This window comes from Acanthochromis polyacanthus, chromosome 19, assembly GCF_021347895.1.
Source record: "Acanthochromis polyacanthus isolate Apoly-LR-REF ecotype Palm Island chromosome 19, KAUST_Apoly_ChrSc, whole genome shotgun sequence".
NCBI lineage: Eukaryota > Metazoa > Chordata > Actinopteri > Pomacentridae > Acanthochromis > Acanthochromis polyacanthus.
Window position 1 is genome coordinate 17,262,175 of NC_067131.1, and position 18,564 is coordinate 17,280,738.

General features: G+C 40.7%; 1 protein-coding gene across 1 annotated transcript; it reads left to right on the forward strand.

Annotated features, from left to right (window-relative positions):
* Positions 1-189: 189 nt before the first annotated feature.
* On the forward strand, positions 190-9,772 carry gid4 (GID complex subunit 4 homolog). The gene is made up of 6 exons (XM_022221375.2): positions 190-574; positions 998-1,057; positions 4,888-4,995; positions 5,088-5,189; positions 5,291-5,421; positions 8,267-9,772. Exons 1-6 carry the CDS (start codon positions 383-385, stop codon positions 8,328-8,330), a joined length of 657 nt encoding a protein of 218 aa, XP_022077067.1. The 5' UTR covers positions 190-382; the 3' UTR covers positions 8,331-9,772.
* The last annotated feature ends 8,792 nt before the right edge of the window (positions 9,773-18,564 follow it).

The following is an 18,564-nucleotide window of genomic DNA, read 5'->3' on the forward strand; positions in this document are numbered from 1 at the left end:
AGCGTCGTAAAATCTCTTTACATTTGGGGAAATGTAGTTTTAAAGTGCCTCTGCGCACCCTTACACAACACACAAAAAACTACAGTCAAATGTTCTCATAAAACCTTCCGCCCGTTGAGCCAATGAGATTAGACGATCTTCGCAAGGTGAATTCAGTTGACCAATGAGAGGGCCGGATACTCGCTGCCACAGCGCCGCGTCGAAGTCCACTTACTTTTGTGGCAGCTTGGTGCCTGGTAAACTGAACTGTAGCGGAATTAAGTGGAATTTGAATGTTGGTGGAGCTCCTCATCCCGCCTCCACCTCCTCGTAGACACCGACAGAGTTCCACGCCCAGACGGCCATTGACAGCGGTCGGTGCCCAGCCAGCCAAGCGGGAGCCATGCCTGTCCCCGCTGGATACCTCAGCGACTCCCCAGCTGCGGCCTTCGCATCCTCGGCCTCACTTATCCCGCCGCCTCCGATAAACACCCAGCAGCCCGGTGTTGTCACCTCGCTGCTGTACAGCGGCTCCAAGTTCAGGGGCCACCAGAAAAGCAAAGGGAACTCTTACGACGTGGAGGTTGTTTTGCAGGTGGGGCTGTGAGGCGGATATTTGGTTATTTGGTCGAGATGTCAGGAGAGGGGTTTGGTGATCTGTCAAACGGGCGGTGTGATGATTGACAGCTGGAAAATCAGTCCTGGCCTGTCCTGGAGAAAGTCGCCTAGCTAGCTGTGGATGTAGCACTGCCTACGACTGTATACAATCAGCCCCTTTCAGCTTAAACCTATATTTTATTCATTGTTTATAGGTCACTAAGCTAATATAATATCGTAAAATACTGCTTAAGAGATTTGATCATTTGTAGCTTCTGCATTTGAATGGAAAATCCCACACAAAATGCATGTTTATGGCTGCTATCACAGGATCCTCACTCACTGTCATTGAATACAGAGGAAACTACTTGTTACATTCAGGAGGTAAATGTCAACATTGTCTTTTCTTTTCTGTTTAAAGCATGTCACCATGGAGGATTCATACTTGTGTGGCTACCTGAAGATTAAAGGACTGACAGAGGTGAGAACAGTTATTTCCTTTATTAATTTACTCACATAGATGATTTAAACATTGTCTTGTCCCACATACAGTCATGTCACCGTTGATTTTTTTAAGCTATTTTGAAATATCCAGATAAGCAACATTTGATCTTCTTTGAAGCAGTCCCTAAAGATAAAGGTTCCCTAAGAGTAGTACAGTTAAAATGAGCTTTTTCCTTACTTTAGTCATCAAAAATGTCATTAGATGTAAAATGTTCTTCTACAGAAATGATAAGTACACCCTTGGCTTCAGAGTAAGTTTTGCCCCTTGAGCAAAATACCTTCATGCATGAGTTTTGCATAATTTATCCACCAGTCTCTGACATAAGCCTGCTGAAATATTTGACCACTCCTTAAGGAAAAATTCCTTCAGTTGCAAGATGTTTAAGGGTTTTCTTACATGTACTGCTTGTTTCAAATCCCCTCACGATATTTACTGGGATTCAGATCTGAGCTTTGACTCCCTTTGACATTGTAATCTCTCATTTCTGCTTTTTGAACCATTCCATGGTGGATTTCCTAGTGTGGTAAGGATCGTTTTCCTGTTCACTGGTCTAAATCTTTTGGATGGATAGCCTTGCATTATCTTTAAGCTTTGATTATGGTGCAGAATTCATAGTTGAACTAATCTCTGAGTCAGGAAGGCAACCCCAAATGGTAGCATTTCAACCACTATACTTTACAGCTGGTACTTAGTTCTTGTCTTGAAAAGCTATCTTTGGTCTGCACCAAACTTTTCCTTCATTGCTGTGGCCTTCATTACTGTGGCCTTTGATTCATCTGTCCAGAGAACATGATTCCACAAGGCTTGTTGTTTCTCTATATGTTCACTGGCAGCCAGTAGTTTTGCTGTAATGCTCTTTTTGGAGACCAAAGGTTTTCTTTCCTGGCACGCCTCCCATGCAGATCAAAGCAGGCGGAGCACATTTTGGAGTCTTAGAGTAGAATAATTTACTTTGAATATTATGGAGACCTTCTTAAATCCCCTACCAATCTCAAAGACATCCACAGTCTTTTTTGTGACGGTGTAGATAGGTCTTCAAATCGAGGCGCAATGACACAACACACTTGAAGACAGCTTGACAGGTTTAAGTAAAACAGGATTTATTAGACCCTCCAGAAAAACGCGGGCAAAAATCCTTGATTATGCAGGCTAAAATCCTTGATTATGCGAATAAATATGAAGGGTTTTTATGCCATTTTATGCGGAGAAATTGCGGAAAGTTGCAAAGTATATGAATAGTTGTGAAATATGCAAAAATATGCGCGATTCACCTACCATCTGGCCGCGGAGGGATGTGTCCTCTAATCGGACACTGGGTCTGATGCGGGGTTACTGGACTGACAGCCTGTGCTTTGGGAGAGGGAGAAGCTCACAGCAGCACCTGCTACTTGTTGAGGACAGTAACTGCAGAATGATCTGAGTTTTCCTGTCAGTCTCCAGAACTGCAGAAAAAGTCGCGAGATTTGTGGCGAGTCGCTTTTGACAAAAAAAAGGACGCTTTGGAAAGTTGCTAGATTTAGCGAGAAAGTCGCTAAGTTGGCAACACTGGCGCCGCGCTCCGCATCAACTCGTGCTTCTAGTGTGTGTGTGAATGCGCGAACTGATGACGTCAGGTCAGGTGTCACATAAAAACTCACTCACAACTCCATTTATATTGGTTGTAGTTTTCTCATTTTATGCGGAAATTGTGAAATCAAGCAGGACCCGCATATTTCTCTTTTTTTTTCGTGGAAATGTGAGATTCTTGCGGCAATTATGTGCTGTTTTGCGGGGATTATGTGGCCTTTTGGGAAATAATTGACCCCCGCATAATCAGCGGCATTTTGGTGATTAATGCAGGAATTCATGCGATCGCATAATCACGTTTTTCTGGAGGGTCTAATTTATATGTCACTGGCTAAGGTGGTGTGCACATGATCTGTGAAGCTGTTTGAGTATGCCACCTTTATGAATAAACATTTCAAAGTGGATCAAACATTTTCTTGTCCAGATCCATTTTTTAAAAATCAGCAATTTCTATTTGATGTAGGTGATTTTTTTCATGACAGTAGCTGTGTTTGATGTCCTTTTCAATGAACCCTACCCCCCACTTCGAGTATTCTTTCTTGTTAGATTGAGGAATATGCCGTGATAAACCCTTCAACAGGTTGCTGCATTTTAACTTCTTCATAAACTAATGTGAGCAGACTTTACTGGACATGAAGTTGAAGCTGAACCATTTCCAAATCATAGGTGTCAACTGATATATTTGTCTTAGTTGTATGTGCACTTACACTGACCGAGTAATTTAGATTTTATTGGCACACTGATTAAAGTTGACATACTACAATGTCTCTGTAGGAAATGTGGTTTAACAGTGTTGCTGATGATTTTAAGATGCTAGAATTCTAAGACGACTACCAACATGCATCTTTATACTCTTACTGTACAAAACAGAACTATGCATCATCGTAAGGCTTTACGAATTTTGGCAGATTTCAGTTTGTAACAGATTTAAACTTGGAAAACACTCAGAGGGCACAGTACTCCACCAAGGCTGTTCATTCCCCTTTGTGGCATTGTCAGAAATACAGCATTTTTTTTTCTAGAATTGTAGCATTTGTTTATTAGTTATTGATGATCAGAAATCATGGCAACATAACATGTGGCCATTTAATACAGATGTACCCACAAACAAAATGACCTTGCACTGAGCACAAGCGTGTGTTTTGCGTTTGTACGTTATGTACGGACACTGAATCGCGTGACCCAAATATGTAGCTGGCGACATCAATTGATGGGACTCTGAAACACCACCACAATTTAATCAATGGATAAGTCCCGAGAAGTTGGCGGCGGTGGCTTTGCTGTGGCTCAGGTGGTAGGGCGGGTCGTCCAATGATCGAAGGGTCGGCGGTTCGATTCCCGCTCTCGCCTAGTCATGTGCTGTTGTGTCCTTGGGCAAGACACTTAACCCACTTTGCCTCCAGTGCTCTTCACTGGTGTATGAATGCGTGTGAATGTTGGTGGTGGTCGGAGGGGCCGTAGGCGCGGATTGGCAGCCACGCTTCCGTCCGCCCCAGAGTGAGAATGTGTGAGCGTATGGTTGAATGGAAGCAATTGTTGTATAAGCGCTTTGAGTACTCTGATGAGTAGTAAAGCGCTGTATAAGAGCAAGTCCATTCATGTGATCGTCAGCAGGCAGCTGACGTAGTGTTCACTTGTTGTCATAGTTACAGTGACACCATGCCGCTATCTCTCAATGACAGAAATCCTTAGCAAATCCGTGGATCCAGACTATAAGCCGCATCACTGCCAAAATCTTATCAGTTGGTGCTTGTGTTATTTCTGACCTTCCTTGAAAATGAATAATGTTACAGACAGACAGACGGACGGACGCCAGTCGTCACATAACTCTGGCGTGTTCCTTGGCAGAGTAAATATGTAACACAAGGGGGACAACATGAATCTGTAAAGTCACTGACATTACTGCTTAATCCCAAGGTATTGCATAACATTTCCTTTGCGATTTGCTAATTGTATTGTTTCACATTGCGGCTTTGATTTGAAATCAGCCTTGCATCATGGTTTATTATAATTGAATGAACGTCACTGCATGTATTCCTACTTTCATAACCTAAATGGTCAGTTTCTATCTTGTACTAATGATATTGTTTCGTTATTTTAATTGAACATTGGACTGATGGTCTTAACCATCAGTATTCCCTGTTACGTCACTTCCAAAGGGTAAAAAAACGACATCTCTTGGGTTGGCAAACAAAACGAAACACGACTGAAGTGTTCCTCGCTCTCCGTTGCTCTTGCAGGAATATCCAACTCTGACCACGTTCTTTGCTGGAGAGATCATCAGCAGGAAACGGCCATTTCTCACTCGGAAATGGGATGCAGATGAGGATGTGGATCGTAAGCACTGGGTAGGATGAAACCTTGTTCATTCATAATCCACGAAAACACTCAACAGCAGGCTGGTTTACTGTGACATAATCCTTTACTTTTCTGTCCAAAGGGCAAGTTCCAGGCCTTCTACCAGTACGCAAAGACGTTCAACTCTGATGATTTTGACTATGAAGATCTGAAGAACTCCGACTATATTTTCATGAGGTGGAAGGTAGGAAGCTACGAAAGTTTAGCTTCACTATTAAGTGTGTTGTAATAAGTCACCTCTGAACCGCAGCTGCTGTCGTTTCTCACTCTGTTCGTCCCTCTCAGGAGCAGTTTCTGGTCCCTGATCACACAATCAAAGACATCAGCGGCGCTTCCTTTGCTGGGTTCTACTACATCTGCTTCCAGAAATCCACAGCAACAATTGAGGGCTACTACTACCACCGGAGCTCTGAATGGTAACGCAGCACAGCACAAGTTACTGTGACACAAAGTTGAGTCATTTTTAGGAACGTGAGCAAGTGGACTTGACATTGAAAAGTAGCTGGATCAAATCCCTGGCCAGCTGCAGAATCTTAGCAGGAAAAGTCATTATGAGACTCAGTTTTTAGCTTTTTGCAGCTTTTGTCAAGGTGCCCTTACTTTCACGTTCCTCCGTGGGAGTTCAGATAATTAGTAGCTGAATGTGGCTTTTTCAAACAGTTCCAGGTTCGAATGTGTAACTGTATATGGATGAAGCCGAGCAGTCCAACCCCACAGTTTGTTGCATGTGATTTATGTGGTCATACCGCCCGGTTATAAGCAAACCAAGCCCTGCCTGCGCTCCATCTTTAGTGTTTTCATTTTTATTTGACATTCTTTGGCATTTCTTTCAGCTCCCTCTGCACATAAAGGTTTGGCTATTGTTACAGAAGCCCTGTGATTTTATTCCATCCCATTTTCATGTCAGTTTTCTATTCCTTTCTCCGTCCAAAGGCTTTGAAGCAGTTTTTGCTGCTTCCTTGGACTGTCGAGCATTTTTCAAAAGTGCAAAAGGAGAAAACATTAAACACTTGTGCCACGTTTATTGTGCAAATCACAATTGTGAGGGTAGAAAACATTTACAAAAATGTGAATGTTGACTAGCCCTCACTAGATTTATCTTCTCAATAAATGCTGGCTGTCAGACGTCAGCATTCATCTTTTTTGAACATTAGTACACCCTGTCATTTTGGGTTTGTCTTTCACAAACTGGACCGCAGCTCTGTTGGAACGGTACAGATTGAAAACAAGAAATGGATTTTTACATTTGTTGTTATGATAGATGTCAGATTCAGTTGTTTCCTGGAAAAATACCGAGAGCATGTTGTTCTTGAAGCAGTGCGTGTGCTGGACTGAAAACCACCGCGAATCTCCAAATTTGGTGTGGATTTTTTTTCTGATACAATGAAGGCATATCTTTGTAGTTTGGAGAGGAAAAAAACCCGCTATGCTTCTCCTTCAAGCAGTTATGTTTATGATCTTTGTTCTGATTGAATTGGCAACACCTAACATAGCAGTTCCTGTGGTTTATTTTCTATGGAAGCCTCGTGTTTGGCCTGTTGAATGTTTTTATGTGATGAAGCATCAGTAGGATGTCCCATTTGCACCAGCCATAGCTTCGTGCAGCGGCACTACAATGTGATCCATAAATGGTGAGGCGACTCTTGAGGAGATAAATTTATGCCGCATGCTGCATTCCTGCATTCCTGCATTGTTTTCCTGTGAATATCTTGTGTGCTTGTAGGCCGTTTTAGTTCAATTTGTGTTATGTTGTGTATGTTTGTGTTATGTTTCAAAAAAAGATGTTTGAGTCATTATATCGTGAAGAAAAATAAGCCGCACAAACCCTTGGGATTATCTGGAAAAACAACAAAGCTGGAAAAATACCGGTTGTTTTTCTCACCTTGGTGATGATTCATGCTTTTCACAAGACGTATTGAAGCCTTGATGAATGAGCAAACTTTCTTAGCCATCATATGCACGTTTCCTCAGATTAGCGAGCTTGTGACTCACACATGACGGCTCCATGACAGGTAGAGTTTTTCCACTTTTGTGTGAGCTGTAAACCGCCACAGTGGTCGTGTTTTTCAGTGAGTTATCCATTTTAATCAAAGCACTCGCCTCCCTGCGTGCAAAGGTTTCACCAAAACAATTCCCCCATCACTACTTTGAGTCGACGCTGTTGCTACATCCTCTCTTTAGCTCAGTCCAAGATGATTGGTTTAAAGGCATATAAACGCACCAGTATTTTTCTGTGGCCTGTAGCTTAATGATGCAGGTGCAGTCAGACCAGTCTACACATTGCTTGCGCTAAAGATGTATCAAAAATAACCTGAAGCACCAATGAAGCTGTGATAAGACGAGCCAAAGCGATCAATAGACATTAAATTTAGAGTGCTATAAAGTGTACAAACATTGACACAAGGGTGAAACTCATCTCCAAGCCACAGACATTCAAATAGAAGCTCCAAAATTCAGCAAGATTTAGGGGCCGTTTACACGAGGATGCTTGCAGGTAAAAACGTCAAAATATTTCAACAAAACGCCCTATCGTTTATACGAGGACGGCGTTTTGGGGGCTTGAAAACGCAAAAATTTGAAACCGGCCTCCAGAGTGGAAAAGTAGAAAACGCTCCGCCGTTACGTTTCCGTCTAAACAGCAAAACTTTGCCGAGATCTGACCACGTCGCGCACACAATTACGTCACATACGTGCGCCGGTGCTTTGGTTTGCCGGCCGGTACAAAGACGTAAACAAAGATGTGTGATTATTTCCATCCTTCGTACCTTCAAGCAACTCTGGCAGCTCTATGTACACTACAGGAGTCGTACCAACAAACGTACAGAATCTGTACAGATTCCATTCATGAACATTTACCGCGGTGGAGATCCGAAAAGGGAGATGGTACGCATGCACGTAGACATGGCGGAGTTTTATCACAGCGCCACCTAGCTGCCTGGCATGCATATCCAATCGAATTCCACACACTATAGAGTCACCGTATATATGCAGATTTCCTTCAAAACCGCTCGTCTAAACGTGAAATGACAAGACGCCACTTTTGCGTTTTCTGTTAAGATGGTCCTCGTGTAAACGGCCCCTTAGATTCAGGTGATGAGGAGCATATGCTAGCCATGAGTTGCTCTGCTACTTAGCATCTGTTGTGCAGCGGAAATGCATATCATCACAGTCTGTTGCAGTTAAAGTTTCTTTATGTCTGACATATGTCTTGTACTTCTGCCATGTACATATCGTAACATCCTCTTTGTCGCTGCTCTCCAGGTACCAGTCTTTAAATCTCACCCACGTTCCCGAGCACAGTGCAGCCATCTATGAGTTCCGGTGACCCTGGCCGGCAGCGTGGATCTTTCTTTTGTTGGACAAAGACTTGAGGCAAAGCAGAGGTCTGCAGATGCTACTGAGAAGGAAGAGACCGACATGGGATGAGAATTTGGGTTTTGGACAAGTACAAACTCTTACACGTTCTCAATAAGTGGATGGGCAGCTGGTTGATGAGTACACGGGATATAGGACAAATGAATGTATGTGTGGATAAGATGGAAAGAAAGGAGGTGCAGTTGCGCTCCCTGGCTGGAGCTTGTAAAGTCAGAACCAGCAGCAAAGACTGGGTGTGGTTCATACAGTGTTCCCCTCTCTTCATTTGTTTTACTGTCTGGTTTAAAAAAAAAACCTAAAAAAAAACGCTTAGCACAGTATCTCGAGACACTTTATAAGCTGCGTTGGGAATTCCCCTTCTCGTTTTGCAAACTAGAAACATTTCCAGCTTTCATCCAGCCGATGCAGGAATGAGCAGCATAAACACATTCAACTAGCGTTGGACAAGGATTCCTCCGAGGAGTACGCTTTTGTAAACACAATCTCCGAAGAAGTCGGTCGCGGAGGAAAAACGAGAGAGAAGTTTGCATTCAGGATTAGAGCTCTTCAGGTTTTAGGATTGGAGCTTTAAAAAGCTAGAAAGACAGTATTTTTAAGCTAAGCTGGTTCTTCGTTTGCCTACCGAGAGTATATTTTGTTATTTTTCTCCAGATGATGGCCACTGAGCGGCACTTTTAAAGGGTACAATCGGAATGACACACGAAACGAGTTTTTCCCTTGTGTTCATAAAACCGCTCGGGAGATTATTATCACATAGGATTGCTGTGGATCTTGTCCTGTTGAGTTACATTTGCACAAAGATGGGACTATATGTTACTAAAAATGCTTGCCGTTAGGATTTTACACTCACATCCCAGTACACAAGCTTCAAGGTGGTCGGGTCAAGCTTTTCTTGTCTAGTTTTTCAAGGGTTTTATCGTGTGGAGGTTGCAGAGCCAGAACAATCCCATAAAAGTATTAAAAAGAGAGTATTTTTTACCCTGCACTCTGCATTAAACAAAGAGCTTTTTATTCCTCGTGTGTCATTTTAAATTAAGACCCCCACCCCGTCCTACATTTCCGTCTCCTCGACTATGCAACACTTTCAAGATAGCACTCTCCAAACATAAGACCCTGGGTTTTCAGAGGCAAAATTTTATTCTATCCTTATAGTATATGAAAAAAAAGCTCTATCTTCATGAAAGAAAGTATTTTTGTTAATTGTCTATTGAAACACTCTCCTCCCCTAATCATGTCCCCCCTTCCATGTGATGGTGCCATCTTTTTAAAGCTTATCAGAGTTGTATTATAACAGATCCGACGTGCGTTTGTTTGAGAATAAGACTGGATTTGATTGATGGTGTGACTGTAAAGAGTGGATTATGGATTTTAAAAAAATCATATCAAAACATCCCTCACCGTGTCCTGCTTGTTTGACCTCTTTACCATATTTGTTTTTAAGGAATGTTTATGACGTTTCTATTCATTGAAACAAACAGTTAATTGTTCGATTCATTCACAGTTGTTTTTGCCAGCTGTGATTATTTTCTCCAGTGATGCAGTTCTCTATTTGCTAGAGAATTTGACATTTGCTTTCATTTTTATCCTGCACTGCCCTCTGGTGTGGCTAGTCGATTTGTGCAGCCTTTTTAGATTTTTTTCAGGTAATAGAATAAGCACGTAAAAGTGGTGACAAGCATTGAATATATATACTCAAAAAACATGCACTAATATGGCTTAGTTATTGTTCCTTTTCCATGTGATACAAGTTTTTTTTTCTCTTTCCAGGCACAGAATAAACCTGGAATAAGGGCTGACTGCCCCCAACATTTTAGCATGATCGGGCTGCAGGAAGTGAGTCGGTATTGGTTTATTTGATGAAAATCTTTGCATTTTTCTGTCATTAATGAACAAAAACATCTGTTAATGTTGAGACAATGAAAGCCCAATTAACACAACAGCCTTCATAAATTCATTTTCTTTTTTATTCTCAATTCTTTTCATATTTGGCCTGGTGATTTTCCTTTACTAGATTTACCTAACACATTTATTTGCTTTTACAAATTAAAGCTTTTTTGCACATGACACAGTTTTAAAAAAACAAGAAAACAAAAAAAGATATTTTGTGACTGATTAAAGTGCTGGTTTGATTCGTTAGTATTTGACAACTGTCTTACTAGTCCTTAGTGATTTGTCACATACAAAACAATTCATGGTTCCAGCTCCACAAATGTGAAGATTTATTTCTTTTCATCATGGTTTAAGCATTGTAAAGGTGCCATTTTGGATTTTATTATGACATTTCTCACTATTTTCACAATTGTTACAAACCCACACAGTGTTAGAAAAGGGATAAACATGTTAAAGTGAAATAAAAGACTGTACAAAGGAATTTAAAACACAAGCGAAAATCAGGAAAAGCTCTTTGATATATGTATATTTAAAGGAGATCAGTGACTCAACTGACTTGATTTTGCCAGGCAGGTTGTTTGGAGCGTCGGTAGCCAAATATTTTGTATAGTTTAATTTTTGGACCAGATAATTATTCAGAATGTACAGAAAGTACAACAGCGAAGCGTGGCCTTGATGTAGATGCAGTAATTAATAATATTAATAATAATTATAATATTAATTATAAAAATAGCGGTGATGATGACGACAATGATGATATTATGTAACAATAGCAGGGAACATTCTTCTGTATTGAGTAATTTAATTTTGATAAATCACATTACTGACTAGACTTGCATACCTTGAAGTAAAAATAGGATTTTACATCATTAATAGAGTATTTTTAATGTGTAAGAAAAAAACCTGCATACTTTCTTTTCCACTGGTTACCAGGACATTTCCCTCGAAACCACAAACAGCACATGATCACCTACATTGTTAGGCTTTTTCCTGTGGGTACCATGAATATCCATCCATCCATCCATCCATCATCTATACACCGCTTAATCCTCATTAGGGTCACGGAGGGCCTGGAGTCTATCAGCTGACTTAGGGTGAAGGCAGGGGACAACGTGGACAGGTCACCAGCACACTCACATTCACAGCTATGGACAATTTGGAATCACCAGTAAACCTCAGCATGTTTTTGGATTGTGGGAGGAAGCTGAAGGACGCTATCCGGAGGTCTTGTAGGCTGCAAGGCAGAAGTGCTAACCACCATGCCACTGTACAGCCTGTACCATGAACATCTGCTAAAGTGGAATCTAAGTCACAAATCATGGGCCAGAGTCTAAGACTTGACCGTGTTCAAATGTTTAGGATCTTCAAAAAAAAAAAAAAAAATCAAGAGAAGTCAGCGTTCAAGAGCAGCAGAATTTATTTGTCTACAAAAATCCAGGAGTAGTTCTTGTTTAACACGAGTACTAACTCCCCCCCCCCCAAAAAAAGAAAGAAAAACTGACCTGTGCATTGTCTTTTATGCTGTGACAGCTGTGACAGTTGGTTATTTCTTCACACCTGCAGGACACATGATAGGAGTGACAGTTTTGACACCATTGTACTTTTCTACACTCAACAAAAATATAAACGCAACACTTTTGTTTTTGCTCCCATTTTTTACGAGATGAACTCAAAGATCTAAAACTTTTTTCCACATACACAATATCACCATTTCTCTCCAATATAGTTCACAAATCTGTCTAAATCTGTGATAGTGAGCACTTCTCCTTTGCTGAGATAATCCATCCCACCTCACAGGTGTGTCATATCAAGATGCTGATTAGACACCATGATTAGTGCACAGGTGTGCCTTCGACTGCCCACAATAAAAGGCCACACTCTGAAAGGTGCAGTTTTATCACACATTTCAGAGAATTTGGCAGTACATCCAATCAGCCTCACAACCGCACGTATGTGATAAAACTGCACCTTTCAGAGTGGCCTTTTATTGTGGGCAGTCTAAGGCACACCTGTGCACTAATCATGGTGTCTAATCAGCATCTTGATATGACACACCTGTGAGGTGGGATGGATTATCTCAGCAAAGGAGAAGTGATCACTATCACAGATTTAGACAGATTTGTGAACAATATTGGAGAGAAATGATTATATTGTGTATGTGGAAAAAGTTTTAGATCTTTGAGTTCATCTCATAAAAAAATGGAAGCAAAAACAAAAGTGTTGCATTTATACATTTGTTGAGTGTAAAGCATCTCATTAGGTCTTGTTTTACAGAGAACATGTCCAGACGTGTTGAAACTGCCCTATTATTTTGAGGCAGATTTTGAGTATATCACACCTTTTTGTATTGTTATGTTTCTGATACCTCTCTTTTAAAAGTTATATTACTTTAACTATGCACCATAATGTTTGAGTACTCCACATATTTTCTGAAAAGCATGTGTCTTCACACCAAAGTTAGTGTTATGTGTGTGTGTGTCCTCCACACCACACCATACCATTGAAACATCAGTCATTACTAGCATATTCATCATTATGTATTTTATACATATGCTTTAACTCTGGTCTTCAGTCTAATAACATTTGCCATAATTATATCATCTTTTACTGTTAGGACATCATACCCAAAAACTACTACACTACACTGCACTAAATCACATGGCAGTATTTGTCAAGATATTTCTGGCACGATTAAAGTGGCATCACCAGCCCTGTGAGCCACACTGGTTTGGCTAAACATTGTGCATAGTTCAAAAATGTAAGCTGTGTGTGTTTTACATGTGTAGTTTTGCTTAAATGCAGGTAAACCTTGCGCCCTGGTGGAAAAAATACATACCACCAGTTTGTGAACCTAAGGAACTGTACAATTGTCTGGAGAGAGATGAGTTTCATGAAGAGTAAAAGCATTAAATGAAGCTATAAATTTACAAGAGCAAAAAAATTAAACGGGAATGAAGTCGACAGGTTTGCTCTTCTGAGATTTGTATCACTCTTTGGGTAAAAATGCACTCTGGCCTGAGGGTGGCAGCAGAGGAAGGTGTTGGTTCAGTCAGTGAGGTTCTTGGAAACTGGCATCTGAAAACAGGTGAGCAATTTGTTTTACATCACCGCATGTGACGCTGTTGCTTTGTGCATGTACCTGTGGTTTTAGTGGAACGATGCACCTTGTTACCACTAATAACTTCATATCACTTCCTTATATCCGGCACACATACCATCCTGCCAGTGAAAACGTCAACTCCAAATTATGATGATACGTTTGGCACAAGGTCTGCCACTTTCTTTCCAGAAGTGTCGCTACCAATAGACAAGGATGAAAAGAAACAGAAGACGGACAATGGTTTCCCAGATAGCAAACTATGGGTGAATCAATGTTGAATCTATGTTGAGACCTAACGTAGAAATTATACAGAAAGTGCAAGGTTGATAAAATGTTGAGTCAACGTTTGCTTACATAGATTACATGTTTGCAAACATAGATTCAACATTAATTAAACATTGGCCTGTCAAACATTTTAATTAAACCAAAATACAATGTTGATTCAATGGCATCTTTTAAACACAAACTTCAATGTTGACAAAATGTTGTTGAATCAACGTTCATCCAACCATCAATCTTCAACCGTAACCACAATTCAACCTTCTTAACCCTAATTCAACATTGATTTAACATCTTTGGCTATCTGGTGATTTATGGTTGAAAAACAAACGTTGACTCAACATTTTATCAACCTTGCGCTTTCTGTATAAGTTCTACGTTAGGTCTCAACATAGATTCAACATTGATTCACCCATAGTTTGCTATCTGGGTCTGTATAAAGGAAAAAGCCTGAATGGTACCATTTAAATATGATAGCAATTTAGCTCAGTGGTTAACCATCCAACAGCTGTTAGCAGTGGTAAAATGTAATTAAATGCCTTTATCTAACTATTTGATTTACGTATGAAATTGGGGCAATTCTTGTACTTTTCATTTCATGCCACTTTTAGCAGGAAAAAGTAGTACCTACCCAAGTGGCATCCCCATCCCCTTTGTAAGTTGGTAAAAATCATGCACTTCATCACTCTGTGAACCTAAGAAACAAGAGAAATCCAGAGAAAAAGAGCCTGAACTAGTTATGATGCCACAGAAAGGAGGTATCTTAAAAGTATTCTTAATTCTTTGTATCTGCACTTTATGTAAACGCCTGCTGGAAGCCTAACTTGGTGCAACATAACCAGATGATGAAAGTGGATCGGTGTACGTTTAGATAACTCCCTGTAATAACTGTTCAATTGTCTAGGCAGGAATGAGTTTCAGGAAACCATGCAAAGAGGAGATTTTTTGCTGACTCCTTGGGCAAAAAAAAATGCAGCCTGGCCTAAGGGTGGCAGCAAGAGTGTCACTGTTATGATCAGGATTTATCCAATAAGGCAATACTGCACTTATTGTAAACTGCTGAAATAAGTTCCACATTTTCAACATCACCACATGTGACACTGTAGCTTTTGTGCATGTACCTGTGAGGCTGCAGTACAATAATGCTCCTGTGTTTCCTCTGATAACATCATGAGGCGTGTCACATGCCATCCTGTTACCTAAACTACCAGCTCCAGTTTGTAATGCTTTTTTTGGCACAAGGTTTGCTGCTTCCTTTCCAGAAGTGTCACAAACAATACACATAGATGAAAAGAAACAGGAGGCAAACAACGGTTTGTCAATGGGAAGGCATTTCTGAAATGCTGTGGCATTGTTCGTCTCAGGTTTGGAAACCACACTGACATCAAATGTTCATGTCTACAAGACTGTGTGTCATACATGTTGTAAATGATGAAATTCCCAAAACCACAGGAAAAGAAAAAGCCCACAGAGATTGGTAGATTGGTTTTCTTTCTGACTTTTGCCCCAGTGCCACCATGAGAGTGACATTTGTGGCTCATCTTGTACTGTAGGATACTTCTGGCTTTTGTTGCACATTAAGGATTAAGCACTGACCAGACATACTGTCTTTGTTTTGAGTGTAGACTCAAAGATTTGGCTTTAACACATGCAGATTTGGCACTGCCCAACATTGTTTCCCCCCCCGCCTTCTTATCTCTGCTGATACCCAGTATAATCCTTTATTTTTCTAGTCTTAACGATGCTCTTCTGCCTCCAAGGTTACAGATGTTTGAGAGTGGACAAGCAGGCAAAACCTGAAGTATCGGTGCAGTTTCTGTGTCAGGGACTGGTGTAAAGTGTGCTCTATTGTATTGTAAATATTTCATCCTTTTGACTTTAAGTGGGCCTTAAAGCTGGGGACTAAGGGACTTAATGTGGAATCTCAATTTTAACCGCAAATGTCTAACCAGGTTAGTGGTTGAACCAGACCTACGTGCAGGTTTCTGTCAGCAAGGGTGCAGTCAAGTCGTCGTGGAGATTCAGCCCATCTGGTTTGGGTGGTCTTGTTCTCCTCTAGATCAGATGTTTTCCTAAAGATGGCTCCATTATACAACCTTTCAGAATACATGCAGTGTCTTTACATGCAGTGCCACGCTTTTTTTGTAACAAGAATATGTTACGTCATTCAAGTCAACTCTGCCTCAGTTCAGTCGATGAAATGCTGGAGTTAAAGGCATTATGGAGGATGTTTTTTTTTTTGTTTAATTTGTCTGATTCACATAAAATGAATATACTGACCTTTAGTGGACTTGTATGTATGGTTTCTAAAAAAATAAAATAAAATAAAAAAATAACTGTGGACATAGCAGGACCTGAAAAACATCAGCCAATCATTGCGCTCGGACCTAGGCGTTTGCTTTGCTCCCTTTCCTGTCAATCAAAAATCTTCCGGCTCAGGCCCAGTTACGTAGATTACATACGCCTTGGACTTACGTGTTTTGTGTATGTGTTGCTTTGGTATAGCTTCGTAGTTAGCTGGCGACTTGTTTTGCTTATCTTTTTTTACATAATGGCAGATAAAGATCCAGGGGGACCCAGCCGTAAAAGAAAGGCATTTTTTGATGTCAGAAAAAATAAAAGACAATTGGATCGCGAGAATGCAAAAACAAAAGTGATTATTGGCGAGTCATTTGGGGGATGGCGTCAGCTCAAGCAACAAATGGACCTAAAGACAGATGCCTTGGTTGCTAAATTCCTTCTGGACAGGTAAAATGTATTATTGTATTATACTGCGGCTGTAGGCAACTTCACGAGTCCTACGCAAGTTTCTGGAGGGGGGCGTTTCTTCGTAAATGTTAAGAGTGGTGAGGTTAGAGGGGGGTGAGGGAGAGGTTGTATGTGCGCATGCCCATGCTACGTTCAAAGTCATAGGAAATTAAATCTCCTCTAATGCCCTTAAGGGTCCACAAGAACATTGAAATAAGTACTGCAAGGTGCAAATCTGTCCATTCCAAAGAGAGCTCAATTGTTTTTATCTGAGGGTCTTTAAAGTCTATTAAAACTAGAGCATCTGAGTTACCAAAATACCTTAAAAATGAAAGAAAAAAAATGCCAAGAGGCAAAATGATCGCTGGAAAGAAAAATTAAGATGGAGTCATTAATGGATGAGTTAGATGCAGTCATCACAGAGGGGGTTATATGAGGTGTGGCTTTTATATAATGCATCTAATGCTATAATTCAGGGTTTTTTAATCTCTATTTTAGGCAATATGAGTGGATTAAACGTTTTTGGAGTTGTTTATGCTTGGTCATTGGCCTTTCGGCCCATTTGCCAATGTATACACACGATTTGTGCAAGATCACTGTGGTTGGACTTACATAAGCCCAGTTTTGTTGCATAGTCGCCACACCTGGCAGTTTTAAAGGTTCTGTGTCAAGGACAAAAGGAAAAATGCAAGAGAGAGGTTACACAACATGAAAGGTCGGATTAAAAATCCTTTGGTCCGAGACTGAAATGTGCCAAAACAATAGAACCACAGACAAAGATGAATAGAGAGAAGAGACAAACATTCATTAGGAAAGTATTTCTGACATGCTGTAGTGCAGTGTACATGGAGATGGGAAAGCACGCTGGTGATTCAGCATCAATGTATACAAGAATGTCTGACATAGATAATAACATTCCCAAAGCCCCATTCAACAACCAACACTACATGGAGTCCTGTGGTTTCATTTTGTTGGTTGCAAATTTATGGAGTTCCCTATTACTGATTCTGGGGACTTTCAACCTGGAATTCTAGCGTTTTCATGAGATTGAAATTTGTGGTTCATCTTTGGCTTTGTTGCACATTGAGATTAAGCACTTTAGAGTCTTGTTTTTGTGTGTTCAAGGTGTGCCGTCTTTGTGTTGAGTCTTGTGGAGTCAAGGAATCAGTCTCAACATGTGCACAACGATCCTCAGCACTGCCCTGCATTGTTTCCCCTCTGTCTTTTATCTCTGCTCATACCCAGTATAATCTTGCTCATCTCCCTCTCTAGTCTTGAAGATGCTTCATCTGGTACCAAGGCTGCAGATGTTTAAGGGTGGACAAGCTTGAGAAACCTGACATGTGGGTGCAAGTTCTGCGTCAGCGATCAGTGGGAGGTGTGCGCTATTGTGTTGTAGATGTTTCAACCTTAAATGGACTTAAATGCTGAAGACCAGCTGCCTTAGTTCATTAATTCTGGTATACTCCAACCCTTATTGTGGCTCTAAGTCTCCTGCTGACTTTGCACTCTGCACCATTGTTGTAGAGATTGGGGCACACATGAGGAGTTACATAAACAGCTCGTGATTAGTGTTTAGCAAGACAATGAGCTGCCTGAAGCTTTGCAAAGAACAACAGTTCTTGCACAAATTGTCTCCAACATTTTTCAGAGTTTGATTGACAATAAACACAGAAATTAACTGAACTGTTATCCCGCATATTCATCAGAGTACACCAGTTTCCATGTGTGAGTCTGACTTTAACTGTTTTCAAACTGTCATCTGGAGAAACTGAGCAGCTCAATTTGATCATGGACCACCGCACTGACCATTAGAAAGATGATTGTGGGTTATTTTAGTTTATAAAAAAAAAAAAAAAACGTTAGCCACAGTTATTGTGAAATCCACCAGGTTGAAATAAACCAGAATTCTCTAGTAACTGTACATTTTCAGCATTATTGACTGGATTTTTGGTGGGACCAGTTTTTATGACGTTCTGTCTGTATGCACGTCTCTTCCAGTAAATGTAGATTCACCCAGTTTCTACATCAGGTGTTTTCCCCGGAGCTTTTCCTTGTCTTATCAGAATACGTACGGTAAATGAACATACAGCATTCCACATGCTTCACCACTCAGCCAATACCACCCAACTGTGACTCACCTCAGCCAATAAAATGAATCAATTAA

Bases quoted from the DNA above. Each gene is read 5' to 3' on its own strand.
- gid4 (XM_022221375.2), top strand. From the start codon at position 383: ATGCCTGTCCCCGCTGGATACCTCAGCGACTCCCCAGCTGCGGCCTTC. The intron at 575-997 runs GTGGGGCTGTGA...TTCTGTTTAAAG, and splicing joins ACGTGGAGGTTGTTTTGCAG to CATGTCACCATGGAGGATTC. The intron at 5,422-8,266 runs GTAACGCAGCAC...GCTGCTCTCCAG, and splicing joins TACCACCGGAGCTCTGAATG to GTACCAGTCTTTAAATCTCA.